The sequence below is a fragment of the Orussus abietinus genome, unplaced genomic scaffold, assembly GCF_000612105.2.
Source record: "Orussus abietinus isolate OABI.00-Male unplaced genomic scaffold, Oabi_2.0 scaffold76, whole genome shotgun sequence".
NCBI classification, from domain to species: Eukaryota; Metazoa; Arthropoda; class Insecta; order Hymenoptera; family Orussidae; genus Orussus; species Orussus abietinus.
Genome location: NW_019394271.1, coordinates 463876 through 484520, shown reverse-complemented (window position 1 = coordinate 484520; position 20645 = coordinate 463876). Strand labels below are relative to the sequence as shown.

General features: G+C 33.8%; 6 protein-coding genes across 9 annotated transcripts; 4 read left to right on the top strand and 2 right to left on the bottom strand.

Moving 5' to 3' along the window:
• The first annotated feature begins 889 nt into the window (after nucleotides 1-889).
• Nucleotides 890-1542, top strand: LOC105700013. Of its 2 annotated transcripts, none has more exons than XM_012425532.2 (3): nucleotides 890-1045; nucleotides 1154-1282; nucleotides 1394-1542. In XM_012425532.2, the coding sequence occupies exons 1-3, from the start codon at nucleotides 1029-1031 to the stop codon at nucleotides 1518-1520; spliced, it is 273 nt and encodes a 90-aa protein (XP_012280955.1). In that variant the 5' UTR covers nucleotides 890-1028; the 3' UTR covers nucleotides 1521-1542. The 2 variants fall into 2 exon arrangements, with proteins under 2 accessions (XP_012280955.1, XP_012280953.1); XM_012425530.2 differs by having other exon boundaries at nucleotides 890-1060.
• A 17-nt stretch (nucleotides 1543-1559) lies between these two features.
• On the top strand, nucleotides 1560-2072 carry LOC105700012 (phosphatidylinositol N-acetylglucosaminyltransferase subunit P). Its single transcript, XM_012425529.2, has one exon. The coding sequence runs from the start codon at nucleotides 1589-1591 to the stop codon at nucleotides 1979-1981; it is 393 nt and encodes a 130-aa protein (XP_012280952.1). The 5' UTR covers nucleotides 1560-1588; the 3' UTR covers nucleotides 1982-2072.
• Nucleotides 2073-2131: 59 nt separating this feature from the next.
• LOC105700011 (methylenetetrahydrofolate reductase) lies at nucleotides 2132-3845 on the top strand. The gene is made up of 5 exons (XM_012425528.2): nucleotides 2132-2338; nucleotides 2696-2919; nucleotides 2997-3157; nucleotides 3229-3551; nucleotides 3743-3845. The coding sequence occupies exons 1-5, from the start codon at nucleotides 2172-2174 to the stop codon at nucleotides 3801-3803; spliced, it is 936 nt and encodes a 311-aa protein (XP_012280951.1). The 5' UTR covers nucleotides 2132-2171; the 3' UTR covers nucleotides 3804-3845.
• A 366-nt stretch (nucleotides 3846-4211) lies between these two features.
• LOC105700009 (glycerol-3-phosphate acyltransferase 1, mitochondrial) lies at nucleotides 4212-9009 on the bottom strand. Of its 3 annotated transcripts, none has more exons than XM_012425524.2 (13): nucleotides 8755-9009; nucleotides 8387-8507; nucleotides 7828-8009; nucleotides 7599-7754; nucleotides 7062-7453; nucleotides 6320-6740; nucleotides 6083-6251; nucleotides 5688-5872; nucleotides 5350-5533; nucleotides 5068-5291; nucleotides 4888-4998; nucleotides 4497-4689; nucleotides 4212-4403 (listed from the first exon to the last, which is right to left on the bottom strand). In XM_012425524.2, exons 1-13 carry the CDS (start codon nucleotides 8761-8763, stop codon nucleotides 4234-4236), a joined length of 2517 nt encoding a protein of 838 aa, XP_012280947.1. In that variant the 5' UTR covers nucleotides 8764-9009; the 3' UTR covers nucleotides 4212-4233. The 3 variants fall into 3 exon arrangements, with proteins under 3 accessions (XP_012280947.1, XP_012280949.1, XP_012280948.1); XM_012425526.2 differs by having other exon boundaries at nucleotides 6320-6701; XM_012425525.1 differs by lacking the exon at nucleotides 8755-9009 and adding an exon at nucleotides 8588-8703.
• Nucleotides 9010-9124: 115 nt separating this feature from the next.
• Nucleotides 9125-11801, top strand: LOC105700010 (V-type proton ATPase subunit B). The gene is made up of 4 exons (XM_012425527.2): nucleotides 9125-9342; nucleotides 10092-10558; nucleotides 10651-11316; nucleotides 11535-11801. Exons 1-4 carry the CDS (start codon nucleotides 9255-9257, stop codon nucleotides 11799-11801), a joined length of 1488 nt encoding a protein of 495 aa, XP_012280950.1. The 5' UTR covers nucleotides 9125-9254.
• Nucleotides 11802-13631: 1830 nt separating this feature from the next.
• On the bottom strand, nucleotides 13632-19325 carry LOC105700008 (exocyst complex component 4). The gene is made up of 13 exons (XM_012425522.1): nucleotides 19067-19325; nucleotides 18538-18699; nucleotides 18256-18425; nucleotides 17735-18094; nucleotides 17524-17668; nucleotides 17130-17444; nucleotides 16679-16906; nucleotides 16426-16553; nucleotides 16132-16309; nucleotides 15595-15815; nucleotides 15005-15419; nucleotides 14611-14778; nucleotides 13632-14438 (listed from the first exon to the last, which is right to left on the bottom strand). Exons 1-13 carry the CDS (start codon nucleotides 19121-19123, stop codon nucleotides 14070-14072), a joined length of 2916 nt encoding a protein of 971 aa, XP_012280945.1. The 5' UTR covers nucleotides 19124-19325; the 3' UTR covers nucleotides 13632-14069.
• Nucleotides 19326-20645: the final 1320 nt, after the last annotated feature.

Below are 20645 nucleotides of genomic sequence, written 5' to 3'. Positions count from 1 at the left end.
AAAAAAAACAAGAATTTATTATAATGGAAAAAATAATTTAAACAAAAATTATTTGCACAATGCTTTCAATATTTAGATACTAAGAGTTTTAAGGCATGTTTTACTGGTGACAAAAATGCATTGAATTACCTCAAGTGAAATATCTGTTGCGAATTAAGTGCATCGGCTAAAATATTTCCATCGCTATCAACAATAGCACATCCTGTATCATCGCAACTACTTTCAATACCTAATATCACAGTACTTCTTTTACATACCGAAGGATTTGCAATTGCGCATTTATTAACAGGCAAATATTTCTTCAAATATTTAATGTTAGAAGTTAATAACCGAATGTGACGGGAACTTGAAGCCATGTTTTCTTTCTTGAGAACGTATTATACTTCATTAACATTAACAATATATAACATAACATTAACAATATATTTGGCAATTTTATTCCTTCAGCATTGTCTACAGCCCTGAGAGCTTCAATGTTCAAAACTGTACACATAACCTAAGAGCATAAGACAAAATATCTTTTTGTAGAAACATATTTCAGTACATAAATACTGATTTTAATTGTGGATGCAAAAGAGTTTCAGTTGCGAAATTTTCTTTAACTCAATTTCAGTTAAACGAAGGTTAATTCCGGTTGTAATTATGAGCTTAAAAAAAAAGCAATCAATTTTAGCATTCATCCGATTTATTACCATCACGAGTACGTGAGCCGCCAATGGCGACTGGTAGATGGTACCGCCATCGCGAGTGCGCCAGCTCCTATCAGAAATTCGTTGCGCCGCCCTTGGGGGCAAAAAACTGTGAAAGCTAACGTACGAAACCAGAGGGCAGCACTGGATGCGATCGCACGATCCTGCCCGTAAGCAATCTCCCAACTCATCTCTGTAAGTAGCTATTGGAGCCGGTCATAAGAAACGTAATATTGCGGGAATTTTGATCAAGGTGATCATGTGTCAATTGATGTTATGAACGTAATTCAATGTATTCAATCATTTAACTTTATATAAATTAATGTACTAATACATGCTATGGGCGATTTAAATGTGTATCCTTTTGATTGGTAACCATCGTTTGCTTTTTATGCATTTATATTAGAATATAAATTGATTAATTTAACATAACATAATGTAACATAACCTTGATAATAGAGTAGTGATGTGACTATTCCTTTTCCAACTGCAAGAGAAGCAGAAATCGCTTTCGAGGCATTGAAAGTTGATCCGGAACCTAAACGAAGCGGTGTTACAAAAAATTTAAGCTTGCACGGCAACCTACTAAAAGTGTAAGTTTATCCAGCATTGTTAGTCAAATTGATTTAAGTGTTAACATTACATCAATGTCTGTAACAATTTCAATGTTTTTTGTTTCTACAAAATTGGTTTGATTCTTTCAGATCATTTTCTGGAACAGAGGCACGTAAAGTACGCGTGGGACTAACAGGATTTTTTGATAGTTTAATTCTTGTTACCGAAACAATGAATGAATTTGGTCCACCAGAGCCTGAATATACACATTATTAAATCCATTACTATAAAACTATTGCAGCAGCAAATAAATATATTTTTTTTATAAAAAAAACGAAAAGAATATGGCAGAGCACACTCCTGCACCATACAGACCAAGGTCTGTTTATGGATATGCAATATATATTGGCTCCTATATGGTTTTTATATTGTATTTAATATGGGCAGTGGTACCAGAAGAATTTTTACATAATTGGCTTGGTCTTACTTATTGGCCCTCTAAGTACTGGGCAGTGGCTATTCCAATTTGGGCTGTAACAGCAATTGCTGTATTTGCATCAGTCATTTATCCAGCAATGAACATGCTGAAAACTCCAAATATAGATGACGTTAGAACAATAGAAGATAAGTCTTCCTTGCGGTGTGGACCGACAGTGTCTGGTGGTATACCACCAGTATCAGATATACCAATTATGGAAGTTTGTAGAAAGTTATATTTACCAGAGCATAAAATATAACAGACTTAAAATTGGTAAACAAAATTAAATGTAACATAAGATTGTCTGGCTGTATGAGAGTATTGAATTAAATAGAGTCACTATCAAGGAAGCTCTTGTGTTATCAATCACAAACATATCTGTAAATTACTCGTAATATAACCTCAAAAATATCCACGTGATATTATTTTTTAAATTGTATAATAGAATTATGTGGAAATGCAGCAAGGATATTACTCTAAATAGTTTGTCATCAAATGAGATACAAGATGAACTTATAAATCTGGGGTTATCGATAGAAAAGAAAATTCAATGCAAAGAGGTGTTTTTCAGCCTTGAGCTCTCCAGTAACATGAAGTTTGAAGGAATTCATGAAAGGTAGATTACATTATTAAATATACATATATTGCTTTGTAATCTTTTGCATGTTATATATAGTATGTGGTACATCACATATATGTAGTACATACTATATTGTTTAAAATTATAATATGAGTATAATTAAAGTTTAAAACTCTGAATACCTGAACTTTTAATGCTTATGAATTTCAGCTATAACAATAGTTTTAAACCGATTTAATAAAATATAAGATGTTCAGATCATACAAATTAATTATTATAGTACATACCCTGCCATGTAATAAAATAATGACAGTATCTAAAAAATAAAATAGAGAAGTTTGTTAAATGAATGGTTTAAATTTTAATATAATGATTTTCTATTTTATTTCTCAGATTCTCCTCAAATGCAGAAACATGTTTTCCGCTATTTTATGCATTACCTAGTCATCATGGTGTTTTAAAATGCAATAGTTGTGATTCGTTAAAACTCATAGCATCACTACCAAATAATACCCTTCTTCATTTGGTAGCAAATAATTTAAAGAAAAATAATGTGAAGAAACTACTGGATGAAGCTCTTTTGTGCGGAAAAATGAATATTTTGGCGTTACGAGGAGGTATTTCAAATGGTTTTAAATAGATTTGATAGAACAATGAACTGAAAATTGCAACACTTATTATAAGTATTTTACAGATGCCCCATTTAATGACGGTGATTTTGCATATACAATCGATTTAGTAAAATTCATTAAAGCTGAATTTGGTTCAAAAATCTGTATTTGCGTAGCTGGATACCCACAAATGCATCCTGATTCGATATCAAAGGAGTCAGATTTATTTTACTTGAAGGAAAAAGTAGGTATTTACTTTATATTCACATTACGTATGTCGCAAAAGTATTTTTAATAAACATGACAAATTGATAGGTGAAAGCTGGAGCGAGTTTTGTGATAACTCAATTTTTCTTTGAATCGTCAGTATTTGTGGATTTTGTGAAAGATTGTACACACGTTGGGATTACTGTTCCCATCATACCTGGCATTTTTCCTTTTTCAAGTTTCAAGTCTTTAATGAAAATGTCAACCATGTGCAGTGTTAATATCCCGAACAAGATGTTAGAGGATTTGCATCCAATTAAAGAAGACAATGCGAAAATACGCAATTACGGGATTAATTTGGCTGTGAAGTTAATAAGAGAAATTTATGACACAGGTGTTACTCATGGATTCCATCTTTACACTCTTAACAGGTAAAGTATACAGCAGTTGACATATAACGTAGAATACCAACCAATCTTTATTTTGTTCCGTAGAAATAAACGCAGTCTCTTTTTAATAAACAGTTTATCCTACAGAATTTGATATATCATAAATTTATATAATCCAGTAACACAAACTACATAACTGTATAGCATTATTAAAAACTAAATATTCATTTCAGATCCGAAATGGCATTAGAAATATTCAAAAGAGTTGGATGGTGCCAACCTTCAAGCCAATAACGACTGTTGTCTATTTGTAAGTTAGATTTTGATCATGTCGACTACTTTTTTCAGTCATTTAATCGTTTGATTAATTATGTCATTCTGTATGCAGAAAAATATATACTGTGTTTTTAGATTATTATATAATTATATTATTGAGAGTACAAAATAATACCATTATATAGGCTTCATTGCATTTGGCGGTATTGTAGCTGATGTAGAATATCTCTAAGAGTATTTAAATATAAACAAATACACTTTTTAATCATTTGTCACAACACTTTATCCTTATGGAACTTTAGCAACTTCAGTGAATTTTAGCGAATGGAATTATTTGGTTACCAAAACCATTTATAGTTTATAAAAGTCATGTAAATAATAATATTGAAGTTTATAAAAATTTATGATCATTTGATACGTAAGATACTTTACTATTGTATATATCGGGCTATATGAGAGCAGCAATACTTTCGTATATACTGTTAGTAGACTCATTATCATCATAAGTGTCAGCTAAATAAAACATTCTGATATTCTCTTGTGAATAAAATTCTATAATATTCCACGATTCGAAAAGTTTAAAAGAATTCTTAACTGCATCTACATTTAAGCTCTCACCTAAAACGGTAGGAATAATTAGAATAATCAGATCTTATCAATATAAAATACATTTGTTTATGCGTGTTACAAAGAATTTAACACTTCACTTACCATAGTTGATTACTCCAAGTTCCAAGTTAGACTTAATTGCATGTAACACTTCATGTAGTAAATCTTGTTCGCAGAGACATTGCCCAACCAGTTTTTTTAGGCTAAAGGCACTAATTGAGTACGTATCTATTAAAGGACGCAAAATGGTCTTCAGGAATTTTGTATAGTTTAATCGTTCAGTTTCCAGGTTGAGCTATGAAAAATCAAATTAAAATTAAGGATAACTTGGAAATAGAATAATTGGAATTGAATTGCTCCTTACTTCGTTGAAATTTATACTTAGAAAAATAATAAATTATCATAAAGGCCCTAATTAGGTTAAGTTTTTGTTAGTGAAAATCATTCAATTCGCGGTAAAATAAATACTGTACACGACATCTCAAGCATATACCTTATATTCGATTTTCCGAGTTCGATGTCTTGCGTTATATTCATCATCTGAACTATCATCAAAGGTATGAGCATATCGTTTACTCCACATTTCCTCTTCCAAACAGCCTTCCTAAAGTGGTCACAATGCCTTAATTTAAGAACATTAATCTTTATTAAGTATTTAACTGTAAATGCATACCTGTTTTAATCCAATGACATCCTCTGTCATTAGTTTATCTATACCTTCAGTTATTGCCTGTTCTAAGTGTAGACAGGGCTTACAAAATATAAATTCGTATTTTAGTATATCACAAATTTTAAGCGCCTTTTCTACCAAGTTGTCGTGAAAAAAGGTGACATTATTCTCAGCAATTATCTTGGGATTGTTTAGTTGAAACCGTACAATAGAGTGTAAAGCAGTTACTACAAATGTAAGAAATATTAAAGTAAATGAAATTATAAAAATTTGATCTGCTCTTACCTATTACGCTTTCCATAATATAATGCAACATTACAGTGTTACTGTAATACGAGAGTTCGATAACGTTTGGCAACGATAATTCGGGTTGAATTAAAGTTACGAAATTAGATTTAACTGAATTAGAATCTTCGGCCATAATTTTTTTCTGATTCTCTTTAATTAAATCTGGTCCTAATATATCTATCTGAGGAGAAGAAAATTTTTATTGTTTGCAAAGGCTACGATATTGACTAAAATAATGCAATTTCCAGTCTTTCAAATATACAGTGGTAGCTACGATACAATTTTAACCATCATTTTAATGTTTACTCAAATATGTTGAAAATAATAAAACTTACTGCATGATTAATAATGTCTATCGTTCTTCCATTAAATACGAGATCCATATTACTCCAACTTAGTTTTTCTTTGATTTGGTCAAATTCTTCAACCAATTTATCCAAAGTAAACCCGTTTCTACCCTTATTCAGCATTAAAAATGCCACTATGTTAGTTGACATTATTGGTACCGCTTTTGAATAATCTGAAACAAAAAAGAATGACTGATGAACTATGTAATTTCTCTGAAAAATTGAAAATTGGTTCTGATAATAGATTTAATGTGATTTTACTGAAAACGTCTTTATTGCTAGACTCGGTTCGCTTGGACGACAACCTCCCTACTTTTCAAAATGACCCTTCTTACACTCTTAATATACAATATACTATTACATGAAGACAGTAATATCTTTACCGTATATGATGTGTCGAGCAACAGTGTTTGTTAAATGACAGTGTTCTTGTAATATGGCTCTTGTTTCACACAGCGATGAATTTGATCCAGTATATGTTAAATGCTTTTTAGAATGTGACGATGCAATTGCTTTATCATTTAGTGATTTTCCAATATTATTCAACATTTCCTGTTAAATATGAACTGTAGTAAATCTATCCAAAATAGTAATAAATACAATTTTAATAAGATATGTACCCGAAGTGAAAAAGGCTGGCAAAAATTGATTTTTGCAATTCCGTTAATCCTCGTAAATGCAGATAGAAGAGCTTTGATATTTGAGATGAAAGTCTTCTTCTTTGATTGTCCTAATTGTTCCTCAATGAAACTTCCATCAGGCAGACGCTCATAATTCACGGTAACAGGAATTATTAAAGCATCTTCAATTGTACCATCCACATAAGCATCAACAACGACGTCCAAAATGCCAGTTTTTGGCATACAGGGTTTACCAGTTTTTGTACGTCCACCCTCGATGGAAAATTCTATATTATGCCCTGCCTTAAGGCATTGCATAATGTACATGTGTACAATTACCTGATACATTTCGTCATCTTCATTCAATGTACGAAGAACTTGTCTGCTTAAAAAAAAACCACCAAAGCCCTTCAGAAACCACCTATGGGGAAACATTTATGATTGTAAAATATATTACGTTTCCATGTGAATATTCTTGAATAAGTAAAATAATATAAAGCTAGATAAATATTGTGTTTACGGTAATACAAAAAAATATACATCAATATAATTGTATGTTTTCTGAATAAAAGCAATAATCGTCTGCTGTTTTTTTCACTGCTTATACAATTCTGAGTTTTAATAACCAACTTTACAGTTTCAAAATTATATAGAAGCACTTATAATCCTAGAAAACGATTGTTTTCTGTAGACTTCTGTAATGATATAAATATTAACTAAATTATGAAACATAAATAAGTACCGATGAAGTGGGGAGTTGAAGTTGTTCCCAACAGCAAATAATGGACTCCTAATATTATTGTTAAATGTGGTTAAACTGATTAAAATGCGATCCAAATAACTCCTATGCATTGCTATAAATATTAAGGGTAGACCTATGTCGTTAGCTTTCTTTAAAACTTCAATCTGAGCAGGTTGAACAACTGTTTGTACGAACCAAGACAGTACTTTATACAAGGTCCATACAATTACTCTCAGTAGCTTATCACCAATGTTACTTTCAAGTTTTTGCATTATTTGCTTGGCAGTAATCTCTGCTTTGTTGACAGCATGTAATCCATTAACCATTTTGAGGTTGAGACTTTGTTGTGCTCTTGTTTCTATTGCTTCTCTGAGTCTTGGATCATTTAACACCTATTCAAATAAATTATATACTAACACAATTAACAAATTCCGAATTATCATACATTGATTAATTGAAAAATATTAAACCTAGTGGGATGCTAGTTATCACAGATACATGTATTTATAATATACCAATCTATAGTTAAATACTCACAGCATCAGTAACCATAGGATAATCATATTTTTTACAGGAACAAACATGGCATATATGGCGAAATATTTTCGAGAAAATACAGGTTCCTGAAGTAATTGCCATTAGATCAATACCACCCATATGATATTGTTTATTAATAGTATTGATTAAAGAATCCTGAAAAACTTAAAAGATGAGTTTAATCATCTAGGATAATAAACAAAAGAGAGCAGATTCTAAGTAGACTTGCCTTTGAAGACAATGTGCATCTGTTACAGCAATTATATAAAACTGATGATGATACATGACCAAGATGAGCTATCTGTGGTTCACTTTCCTTGATTTTATAAAGAGAACTTTCACGTAATTTGCGAATCTGTCCTCTATTTTGCATTTGTCTCTCCTGTGACTGTTGTCCAGCACGACGTAATCCTTCAATATGTGAAACAATAGAAACAAGTTATTAACACAATAATATTCTAACACATATATATTTAAACATGACTTATTAGTATTATAAGAATTTAAATTGACTTTTTAATTCCTCTTCCCTGAAAATTGTTGAGTTTCATTTATATATATCAATAATAATATGAATGTCTATAATCTACAGAAAGTTTAATAAAGACCTATAGACATTGCCAGATAAAAACAATCTTGATATAATACATAATGGAGATAAAATAAAAATTTGTATTGATTAATTTCAGTTCTCATACTCTGATTATATTATTAAATGACATCTCATCGTTAAACCTTGGCTAAAACGATGAAAATCATAAAGCAACACATACAAGAATTATATTTACCATCAAGAGAAAGTCGAGAATCATTTTGATCCAAAGTTCGTGACAACTCATTCCGGGCTTCCCATTTAGCATGAATCTCTTTTAAACGCAATGCAAGGGCTTCCGTCATACTGCTCGTTTGCTAAAACAAACACAAAAGTAAGCATAAAAGTTAATATAATTTAAATAATTATAAGTGCCATTGATCATTACTGTTACTACCAATTATTACTTAGGCCACAAACGTTTGATACTAAATAAATTACGAAGAAACAAGATAAAAGTGACACATTTTTATCTCAATCTTTAAAGAATAACATCATCTAAAATGACATAGATCAAAGTAAAAAGTGTGGTTAAGAAAATCACACATCTGCATTTATACTTACTTGTAGCATTGACGTACGAAAACACCGTAGGAGATAGCTGTGTTTTTATTTATACTTTTGGTTTATTCTCCTTATAACAACTTACAATCTATAATATAGTAGGTGCTGAAACAAACTACATGTCTTTAAAATCTAAACGTAGCGCGCAAAGAAAACTGTCGGTTTGTTCTTAAATATTTCTTTTCGTTATTTCTGGAGTTATACACCAGAATTTGGACAAGAGAGAAAGGCCAAGCCGTAAAACAGGAAAGTATGTATGTTTTCAGAAATTGTGGTTAGGTGCAGCACGGTTCTACGGAGACGCGAATCAACTCGTGCGCCATCTTTTACTTTATGTTCGCAGTGACCTTGGACAGGAGCAGACAGGAAGTTTCGCATTTCCAATTTGGCAGCACTGCTTCGTGCCTGTAGATTTACATCACGGGACAGACCAGAGCGCTGTTCTTGTAGCTGTCTGCTTCGTCGGTTCTCCAGACTCCAGTCTCCTGCGAACTTCGAAAATGTACTCGAAAACGATCAGCTCTCAGCAGGCTGCACAGGAACATGTCCTGGCCGTCTCGAGGGACTTCATTTCCCAGCCTCGGTTGAGTAAGTACTCAGAATGAGCTTTTCCGACGATTCCGTTCTCGAGCCTTGACAAGAAGGGCGTAGTAGCTAATCGATGCACAATCGAGTCAGCTGATCCCATGATTGTCCTCGTTCTTGCATTTTTTCTGTTAAGTTACAATTCTTGTCTATTGGACTTTTTTATTCGTGACACTCCTCCAAGTCTGATTATAAGGAAGAATTGAGAAAAATCGAATCTTGCGTCGTTACACGATTCGTTAATGCCCGCGTCATGTGACTTCAGGTGGCACGTGACCAGGGCAGGGCTCTGTTTCGGATAAACATAAAAACTAATAAAAATCACAGAACCCTCGGGTTTTTATACAAATGTGCTATATTCCCTTTATGCAATTATTCTTAAGACGAGTTTTAACCATCTGGTTTATTCTTTGGGTGTCCCTACATTGTTTCAGTATACTGCCTTAGAATTGGTGCCTTGATTCATTGGAATCATTTCACGCGGTTTTTTACAAAGAGTTTGAATGATATAAGTGAATGATTACATTTATATTTACAAAATCGAATGTTATATGCATATGTCATACATATCTTATTTGCATTTATTACTACTTACGTTGATTTTTTATCATCAATCCTTCTACTTTCTCTATACACGATTTGATGTTTCTCTAGTTGATCAAATTATATGCTAGAAAATACCAAATTAGTACATTTCAAGTAAATCTTAAATCGTTTGCAATAAATCACCTGCAATGGTTAATTTGTTTCAGTTTATAAGACCGTGTCAGGCGTGAACGGACCTTTGGTTATATTGGATGAAGTGAAGTTTCCAAAATTTGCCGAGATCGTTCAACTCAGACTTGCAGATGGATCAAATCGATCTGGACAAGTACTCGAAGTATCTGGTTCAAAAGCAGTTGTTCAGGTTTTTGAGGGAACGTCTGGAATTGACGCAAAAAATACTCATTGCGAGTTCACTGGAGATATTCTTCGCACCCCTGTATCTCAAGACATGCTGGGTCGCGTGTTTAACGGATCTGGAAAGCCAATTGATAAAGGTCCTCCAATTCTTGCCGAGGATTTCCTTGACATCCAGGGTCAACCTATCAATCCTTGGTCTCGTATTTACCCTGAAGAAATGATTCAAACTGGCATATCTGCCATCGACGTTATGAATTCCATTGCGCGTGGGCAAAAGATTCCGATATTCTCCGCTGCTGGTTTGCCACATAATGAGGTAACAATTATCTTGAGTCTGTTGGTAACTTTTTCTCAGAATATCCACTTTTGTTTAACTCAATTAACAGTAGAATATATTTTTTTCTACAGATTGCAGCCCAAATTTGCCGTCAAGCTGGTCTTGTCAAACTACCAGGAAAATCGGTCTTAGATTCCCACGAAGATAACTTTGCTATCGTCTTTGCTGCCATGGGTGTCAACATGGAGACTGCCCGCTTCTTCAAGCAGGACTTTGAGGAAAACGGCTCTATGGAGAATGTGTGCTTGTTCTTGAACCTCGCTAATGATCCTACGATTGAGCGCATCATTACACCGCGTTTAGCGTTGACGGCTGCCGAATTCTTGGCGTACCAATGCGAGAAGCACGTTTTGGTTATTCTTACTGATATGTCTTCGTATGCTGAGGCTCTTCGTGAAGTGTCCGCAGCGAGAGAAGAAGTACCTGGGCGTCGTGGTTTCCCTGGTTACATGTACACGGATTTGGCAACCATCTACGAACGAGCTGGACGAGTAGAAGGACGCAACGGTTCCATTACTCAGATCCCAATTTTGACCATGCCTAATGATGATATCACACATCCAATTCCTGATTTGACTGGATACATTACGGAGGGTCAGATTTATGTCGATCGTCAACTTCACAACCGGCAAATTTATCCACCTATCAACGTCCTTCCCTCCTTGTCGCGTCTCATGAAGTCTGCCATCGGTGAAGGAATGACGCGTAAAGATCATTCTGATGTTTCAAACCAACTGGCAAGTATAATATGTTACTTTTGATTGTGGCATTTATATATAATGATTTTTAAAACTTAGACATCGATCGTTTACAAAAAGAGATCAAGTTTCTTTAGTCGATATTCATGTGAGAAAATGCCTACCTTTAATTTTCTCTTATTTTTCTATGTTATCATGAGTTGATCAAATTTGCTAATTTTAAGGAATTAATTCTAATTGCGAAATTACCGTTTCAGTATGCCTGCTATGCCATTGGCAAGGATGTCCAGGCAATGAAAGCCGTGGTAGGAGAAGAAGCTCTGACACCAGATGACCTCCTATACCTTGAGTTTCTTTCAAAGTTTGAGAAAAATTTCATTTCGCAAGGCAGCTATGAAAATCGTACCGTCTTCGAATCCTTGGACATTGGATGGCAATTGTTGCGTATCTTCCCAAAGGAAATGTTGAAACGTATTCCAGCCAATACTCTCGCGGAATTTTATCCGCGAGATTCGCGGCATTAGTTATAATGATGACACTGCGATCTAGGTCATATTGTATATGACAGTTAACGATTCGACATTATTTCCACGATGGTATCTCGTCGACGTTAACTCAACGTTAAGTGGGATCCAGATCCTTGATCAGGATTGTTGGTTATTCCTATCTAACAATGAAAGGGGCATAGTTTAAACGATCCGACTCGCGATTTCAAATTTCAAATTGAAGAAGAAAAAGAAATGATGTTCACAGAAAATATTTATGAGAAGTTACCGAGTTAAAGGAAGATTATATCGCTTCATTAGCAACTAGTCAGTCCGTGAATGAAAGCTATATAAGTAATGTTTGTGGAAATTTCAAATACAGCGCCTATGCCATCGATAAGTCTATCGAACCTACGATAAGAATCGTCGGACATGTCTTATTCCATACAATATCTATAACTTTGTCCTTTCCATCCGTTAAAAGTGACAATTTAATTGTACATTGTAACACGTTGTTCAGTATTGTTATAAAAAGATATTCTGAGTATCTTGTCTTATTGCTTATAGAATATTGTAGTTAATGTGTCGTGAACTGTTGCACGGCTTTCGGATTGTTCCATGGTGACATTTTCCAGATAAACATGTTATACATCTTGAAAAACCTTTTGATTTGCAACATACCCGCACAACGCATGACTGTAAATACATGTTTCACACCTGTACTGTACATATGTACGGTTATTGTACGCATGTGCAGAGATAAAAGAAAGTATATATTACGTGTACGAAGTAATTTATACTTGAGTATGCATACCTGTTCCTTTTACAATATCCATTTATTTGATCCAAATGCAAATTTACATCATGGCGTACGTGCAATATATATTTGAAAACATGTGTGGGTAAGGTGCGCTAAAAACAATCCAAATGAGAAGAAATTAAGCAAGTATAACGTTCTGAAAGGAAACACATATGTATATGTTCCCCGTAAAAAAATGTAACGATTTAAGCGATGAGCATTGAACTGCGCTTGGCATTCAAAGAATGAAACGTAGAATCTGAAAGCCATAAGTTAAGTTTTATTGTCCTGCTATAAGTTTACGTCGTTCCTGTAATCGTAGTGCAAATGCAAAATCTACGTTAATGTTGAAGGGCAATATCGATTATACAACTCTGCTTTTCTATTAGACGCGGAAATACAACCTGAGATACTCAATGGTGAATCCTGGCACAAAAGTATATAGTTCTCTTAACATATATGTACATGTCAATGTGTCGGACATAGTTGCCGAGAGACCTAAAATTGACAGTATCTCATTGACCTGTAAAGTTATGTTTTGAACAGACGTATTCTTTTCGGTGCAACGAAAAATCGTAGAAAACATTACCTGTACAAATTATATTTTATGCGTTAGAAGGGAAAGTTACTGATTCCTAGGTTCATGGTTGTAAATTACTTGGTACTATAAAGGTGAATGATATTATTGATCTTGATTCCGTAAAAGAAATTTTAACATCGCTACAATACCTATCAGGAAATGTTAGCGATACGAAATTAATGTATCATATGTGTATAAATTAGTTGTTTAATAATAAAGGACAATATTCATCTGATAAATGTAAACAAAAAGAGAGAAAATGAAAGTATAGCTTTTGGCCTCTAGCAATAACGTTACGAACAAAAGGTACATTACGTTATTACGAAAACTTCAATGTAATAATGCTTGATTGACGAAATACACGACACGAAGTTCTTAACAAAAATGTCAGACTGTATTCCATCGGTAATCAATAAGTTTTCAATGTCGATATATGTATTAATACATATATACTTCTTCAATAGAAAGAGACCTTAATAATAGAGAAACGTTACAAATAAATAAACCTTTATTAACAATTTATAGTTGACGATCTTCTAAATTACATGAATCTTGGTTCTGGAAACCTTTTGTTCCAACCATTGATACAGATACTTGGATTAGTGTCCATGCTGAATAACATTCCTTTAAAGTTAAAATAAATAAGCGAACTTAAGGAAATGATTCGAGTTGTATACATATAATTAGATACTTTCTAAATATAAATGATAATCATGAAACTGCTAGGCAACTTCAGAGAGGCACGTTTTATCACAATCTACAAAAGTACATAATTCGGCAATTCGTCAATGTTTACATTCGATTAAAACGCAACGTTTGTACAAAAACGAACCAGTGATTAAAACATTTGTGATGGTAGCCACCAAAGTGTTTCCCAATGTAATTGTCAGATTCGATACGTTTAGTAGAAACTACTATGGACATTACTTTACACGGTAACACCTATGTCACCTAAAATCTCGGACAATTTTTCTAGGTGTCTACTTATTACCGCGTGTTCTGCTTGACTTCTTGACATTAATTGAAAGGCATTCATGTATTCCAGTTCCGAGAACTGTGGCCCGTTTTCTAGTACACCGTTTAAAATTTCATCCGGTGTTTCATGGAAGAGCTCGAAGTATTGACGTGCATAGTCTAACGCTAATTCTCGGGTCATTGTGATATTAGTCAACGTTTGCTGGAGTATAAAGATGTTCCTACACATTCTCTGTATCCCGCTCTTATCTATCTTCGCTATGTATTGTGCGGACGTTATAAGGATCTTGGCTATTAGGTGACCCAATCCTTCGAAAATATACTGAAAAGTAATACAGAAATGATTACATTAACGTATTCGGAAATGGTTGAGACTCTTGAAAGGTTTAATTGTTATGTTACTTTGATATTTGTTAAGCTTAACGGATACATGCAGAACTTATATGCAATATTGAGTATTACATGTTATATGACTCATTTGTTTGAAATAATACCTTAGTTTTCTTCGGATGTAAAGCTGATTGTAACGCCTCGTCGATGTGTTGCAGAATTCTACTCAATTCTTCGACCCTCGGATCTGCTTCTTGCGGATCTCTGGAACCTCCGTACAGATAGCTGTATTCTCCTCGAGGAAGTAGGTAATAGAAGCATTGTACTCTTACCTGATGTACAATAATTAAATGGTATTAGCAGTTATTGGAATTGGTTCAAAAGTCGAATTTCTCAACCAGTACGTGGTATGTGTATACATGTTAATATTAAACCAAGACGGCTTAGAACAATCTAATCAGAGTAGATAAAATCACAGTAATGTGGATAAGACATTAAGACATTTCTTGTATATCGGTATCTACAAAACTATGCATATGTGTCGATAGATATTATTACCTCCAGGTGTAAGAGAAGTATACACGTATTTGCCAACTCGTCGTATTCGTCGGCTACTTGTGCGAGGGAATCGACAAGTGAAGCTGGCATTGGTGGTAAAAGAATTTGCACATCTCCCCCGGCGCTAGCTTGGCGCAATTCGAAGATAAACGATCGTATCGATTGAGCAAACCATTCCATGCTCTCTTGCAAAAGGGCCAAACTGCGTAACTGATCGATATCCGATAGGATTTCGTTTGAATTGATTCCACCTTCACCCAAATTGCTTGCTAAAATTTCAGCTTCTCTCATGTTTCGTTGGCGAACCTCCTCGGGACTTTCCTCGTCCTGAGTTTCCTGACGGCGTATAGAGCGGCGATTAACGTCACGATAAATGCGTGCTTCACTTTTCATTGTCGTCCAATTTGGCAGTGACCTAGCCAAATAAGTAAATATAAAAATTACATCAAAATAGTTTAGTGTAACGAATAACACACTATTGCAATGCCCTGTAGGTTACCTAAATACGATTTATCATGTTTATTTATCGTTACAATTAGGTGATTCATATCAATGTATTTTCCTAGCAACAGGATTGTTGCTGTACTTACTTGATGAACCGGCTAATATCATCATCCTTTAACCATGCAGCGGAACAAATTTTTTTATCCTCGCTTTCTGGATGCACGATTCCACGATAAGCGGTCTGGCAGGTCTCTCGATAATTGTGAAGTACATTTAATACAAGAGTACAGAAATGTTCTCCTTGTAAAGGAAGTGCTATCATAAGAGAGCGCAACTCAGTAACGCACTGCTGTACCTTAACAGTGCTCTGAAAACAATATGTAGGGTTAGAGAGAAAAGTTAGGATTCTTCTAAAATTGTATCTTTTTAATATCATAATCTGGAGCCACTTTTTCTTCGACAAGCTAGGAGCTAGCCGATTGAAAAAGGAAAATCGGGAGATACCGGGGCGATCAAACCCGACTGGTGCCCTTAGGAATCAGGGAAGCGATCCCGCTACCCGGTCCAAGTTTCAGTAAAAAGGGGCGCAAGTTCCCCGGCGGAACACCGATCCCGAGAATCACAGCTGCGAACGCAGGATCGCCATCGCAGAACATAATTCTGAACTTTAAATAAAAAATTACCTGCAGTAGTGGCCTAGATAATCCGAGTTCCTTCATAACTTCGGAACTTGTTGTGGCACGCCAGGCATCTGAATTTTTTGTAGCCGCATCGATCGTCGTAGCTACTAATACGTGATGTCGTCCTAAATAAACTTCCTTTACATAATCGGCCAAGAAACAACTTAATGTAGACGGATTCCTAAAAATAATTATTTTCATTTTAGTAAATCTTTAAATATAAATTATATATTTAAATGTCGGTTTTGAGAGTCTGATCTAATTAAGTATATGCTGCATTTACATATCAAATCATACCCTGTACTGCATCCCAATACTCGTTCAGTGTCTTCTATAAATTGCATCATTGGCTTGAATACAACAATAATATTATTTGGGTCTGGTTCGCAAACCAATTTTTTACTGGCAATTGAATGGCCATTTTCCTGTAATCATTTTAAAATTGAAGTAAGATACGATTCAGTATTCAATTATATCAACGCATAAATAACCAATTAATGATGCCAAATGTAAAGTATATATTATCCAAGTGTAAAAAATGTGAACTTACGGTCAGAGCGAAACTACTGTATCTATGTTCTTGTAGATAACTGTTGAGTGTCTTAGGATGAGAAGACGAGTCAAACTTAAACAAGAGACTAGTCTTTTGACGTTGTGGTTTCCGTTTCGCAAAAAATGCGTTTATATCACTAGTAGGTTCTACAAGAGTAGACGACGACTGAAATGGATCGTCTACCATATTTTGTATATCTAGGTACTCGGTTAACAGTAATTGCAGCTGAAAGAACCACAACGAAAAATTGTGGACAATTTTTAATGAAATAAGAGTCGCTTTTCAAACTTGAAATATTACTATAAATAATTATAATTGTAGCAAAGGGACGCATGTTAAATGGGAAGAATAAATTAATGATAATGTGATGATCTTTATATTATTCGGACAAGGGCGGCAAAAAAAGAACTTATATTCTTAATAATTTTGGATAATAATACAAACTCACCACTGCTTGCATTTTACTCCACACATCAGCCAATTCGTACAAACGTATATCTATGTTGTACTTCTTAACGGCATTTGAGAAGCAACGTAGGGCCGTTGAATGGGCTGCAGCGATTAATCGAAAGTGCTCAAATATTGTCTGCAGTAATTCCAGCAACACGGATTGATTTCGTGAAGTTTTAATTCCATTTATTGCTGTAGTTTGAACTGGTATAATCTTGTTCGTTGTTATTAAATTAGAGGCCGATTTCAATGTTTCTCTCGATATTTGTGCTATAATGTTCAATAGTTCAGATTGCATCTGCACCTTTATTGCCTGTGAATAATTACATTAGCGTGAATAAATATATTAATCCAGGTATAATGCATAATCTACTGTTTAAAAGTATAACTACCTCTACTGCTTCCGGAACTTTATTCAGTAATGCAACGCACTCGATAACAATAGCTAAAAAATGTCCTGAATTATCTTCTGGATTGGAGGAGTCATCGTTTTCGGTAATGTTATCAAGATCTTCCAAATTTATATTGCTGGATCTCCTGTAGAAAGACAAATGAATTGTTGAAGAGGAACAACACTAACAATCGCCATTAATGTTAATTTACCTAGATATTTGATTTGAAGGAAAAGTCGATGGAACATCAAGAAGGGCCCGTTTTGTTTTATATCCCCGAGAATTGCGGATTTCATTTCCTCTCAGGAAGTCCTTGCCTGAACCTTGTCTTCTAAATGATATTTCACGTGTTGATTCAATGTATAGATGCTTTCTTAGCTCTTCCATTAATTTTACATGTAATTGCTGTCTTCTAGTTTTCAATTCCATTCTTACTTCACGAAGAGCTTCGACACCTTCCAAACTACCTGTCCCCATTGATGATGCAGAAACTAACAATTGAGTTGCGTGAAGATATAACTTTTTATTAAGGTAGTGGCCTAATCGAGAAGGAACCTCTCGTAGTTGCTCTCTAAAAAGGATAGTTTTGTTGTATTTCTGCTTTATCATGATTGGAATAAATATAATTAACAAGAATTGTTTCATTTTTAAGATGTAAATGTAACCATTAAAAGCTTGATTTTCTTATTGTTCACATTTTAGTAAAAATGTCCTATTTTTACAGTAACTTACATTTCATCTAATAATTGCAAAACGTGTTTGTGCTCTACACCTTCCAACCACAGTTTCATAAGTTCTTCCCGTCTACACCTGAGAAGTTGTTTGAATGCATTCAGATTCTCCTTTACAGCATGTATCTTTTCTCGAGAAGTAGTGACTCTTTCTGATAACGAGGTAAATATCTAAATAAAAGAAAATAAGTATCTACAATGTTAATAGGAACGAAACATATAAAAATGGTTCAGGGACTTTGAAATAGTTATAAATTATAACTGATATCACTTAATTTATTACCTCCATAACTTTAGTGAGGTCATGATCATGAATTGATACCAATTCATCGAGGCGTTGGTCACATCGCTTATACTCCTTCTCCAACTTTGCTTTTTCAATTTCCCTATGTTCATTTGTTTCGCTTGCTGAGAGAGCACGGATGACTGACATTAACGAACCACTCTGCAACATTACATTTTGAGATAAGAAAGTACATTCTTACCTTATTACTCTTTTGTATTCGTCACATTTACTGTCTACCTTTCGATGGTAATTTATTAACATCACAATTAGTATTTATAGGCTGGAGTACTTAACGTACCCGAAATATGTCCTTGCATTGGTTAACGTTAGTAATTTTAGTTTTTTCCATTATCCTCTTATAATTGATTTTCGAAACGATAACAAATGAAAACGTATACAACTCTTTTCATCATTCGATTTCATTGGGTGTAAATGACATTGACATTTAACCTCAAAATTAAACATTCCATTTTCATGCGTAAAATTAAAAGTAACAAACAATTCAAAATGATCTAAGTGTACTTACAGTTTCTTTGGCATGTTTGATTCCCCTAGGGGGTTTCACCGGAGGAACCGTTGTCATTCTTTTTGTTTCGACTTCTGTTAAACACAACTCGTTAACGGCGTTGTCAATTTGATTACTGTTTGGTTATGTATGTAGTTATGTCAACTTGGGACTTTACAAGGTTTGTTCTTGTTGCCTGCTGTTGCCGGCATTTGTTATATTTTTGCGAAAAATATACACCGAGAGTTAGCAGTGTACATAGACTGGATATAGATTCTGGATATTCATCGCAATTGGAAAATCACGTCTTTATTTAAACAAAAAGAGATAGAAATTCACTATGTTAGTTAACCATATTCTCCGCTAGATGTCGCCACACTAGGCGTTTAAGTTGCCAAAAAGCTCCACACGAGGACAGCACAATACCTCATCAGCGCGTGAGTGATCCACTAATTCATCTCCGATTTGATCTTATGTATTGATCAGGTCTAAAATCATTGACTCCAATATACTATCCAAAAAGATATTTATGATCTCTTCACATCTTTAGAATGCATGAAATTTAATGAGTGCTATACTGGTTTCTATTGCCACATATTTAAGAATTGATTATAAAAATTACACGTAATAAATAATATCATAAGAGCGAATAGTCTCATATAGTGCCATTTAATATCAATTTGTAGAATTTCGGATGTACTCCATATTTATCTAATATGATCATGAAGAAAAAAAAACAAATTCATTAGATTGCAAAATACAACATATACTTCATATCTAAAACATATATAAGTGTTTAATATTCACGTCATATCTGTATGCGGAATTTTTAACATCATTAATTTTTTTTTTTCGTACCCATAAGGGAGTAGATTTTTTATAAAACCTCACTGAGAATAAAAATATTAGACTTGCAAACAGTGATTAACAGCAAACACCAACTAGTTTATAAAAGTATATCTTGGAGAGGATTAATAATTTTGATTCGTTTTCATTTGAAACCAATTCCATCTTTATTCTTTATAAACAGGATACATACAGGACCAGTTCTGTATAAATAATATGCATAACAGTTTTAGCTATTGATTTTTGGTGTTTTAATATATTTTTATAAATTGTTAATGGAAAAGTCAAGTAATATGAATTTACTTTAAGAGCAGAAAGTTTAAACATGATATCGAATGCAGTCTAACGGTACTGAGTGAAAATGTTACGTTTTCCTAAATTGTTTTCATTTTCTTCACGTGCAGAATGGACTGCCATTGGAGATTCACATGATATCCGTGGTTTAAGTCCAACCTAAAATAAGAATATTAGATTATGCTTGTGGACCTTAACACTCCAATGTTGAACATGTGTACAATGAGAAACCTCATATATTTATACTATACTGTATAGCAAAAAAAGTTTACACACATGGAGAATTTATAATTTTATCTGCGTGTGCATTTGATTGTGGGAAAGTAACATTGCATCATTTGACTTTACGAATATAAAATCAAATGACCAAGATAAAAATAATTCCTCGTACATTTTTCCTCGGTAAATTCAGAATTGGACTTGCGAAGCACAATGTTTGAAACGAGCATAATTTTCTAAC

Excerpts from the sequence above, each read along its gene's own strand:
- LOC105700011 (XM_012425528.2), top strand. The coding sequence starts at position 2,172 with ATGTGGAAATGCAGCAAGGATATTACTCTAAATAGTTTGTCATCAAAT. Across the intron at positions 2,339-2,695 it reads TTTGAAGGAATTCATGAAAG|ATTCTCCTCAAATGCAGAAA; the intron begins GTAGATTACATT and ends TTTATTTCTCAG. Across the intron at positions 3,552-3,742 it reads CATCTTTACACTCTTAACAG|ATCCGAAATGGCATTAGAAA; the intron begins GTAAAGTATACA and ends TATTCATTTCAG.
- LOC105700009 (XM_012425524.2), bottom strand. Across the intron at positions 5,292-5,349 it reads TATTATGGAAAGCGTAATAG|TAACTGCTTTACACTCTATT; the intron begins GTAAGAGCAGAT and ends TTACATTTGTAG. Across the intron at positions 4,999-5,067 it reads ATGTCATTGGATTAAAACAG|GAAGGCTGTTTGGAAGAGGA; the intron begins GTATGCATTTAC and ends TGACCACTTTAG.
- LOC105700013 (XM_012425530.2), top strand. The coding sequence starts at position 1,029 with ATGGGCGATTTAAATGTGTATCCTTTTGATTG. Across the intron at positions 1,061-1,153 it reads AATGTGTATCCTTTTGATTG|TGATGTGACTATTCCTTTTC; the intron begins GTAACCATCGTT and ends ATAATAGAGTAG. Across the intron at positions 1,283-1,393 it reads CACGGCAACCTACTAAAAGT|ATCATTTTCTGGAACAGAGG; the intron begins GTAAGTTTATCC and ends TGATTCTTTCAG.
- LOC105700010 (XM_012425527.2), top strand. The coding sequence starts at position 9,255 with ATGTACTCGAAAACGATCAGCTCTCAGCAGGCTGCACAGGAACATGTC. Across the intron at positions 10,559-10,650 it reads CTGGTTTGCCACATAATGAG|ATTGCAGCCCAAATTTGCCG; the intron begins GTAACAATTATC and ends TTTTTTCTACAG. Across the intron at positions 11,317-11,534 it reads CTGATGTTTCAAACCAACTG|TATGCCTGCTATGCCATTGG; the intron begins GCAAGTATAATA and ends TTACCGTTTCAG.
- LOC105700008 (XM_012425522.1), bottom strand. The coding sequence starts at position 19,123 with ATGACAACGGTTCCTCCGGTGAAACCCCCTAGGGGAATCAAACATGCC. Across the intron at positions 15,816-16,131 it reads TATCTAGGCCACTACTGCAG|AGCACTGTTAAGGTACAGCA; the intron begins GTAATTTTTTAT and ends TATTGTTTTCAG. Across the intron at positions 15,420-15,594 it reads GATATTAGCCGGTTCATCAA|GTCACTGCCAAATTGGACGA; the intron begins GTAAGTACAGCA and ends TTATTTGGCTAG.
- LOC105700012 (XM_012425529.2), top strand. The coding sequence starts at position 1,589 with ATGGCAGAGCACACTCCTGCACCATACAGACCAAGGTCTGTTTATGGA.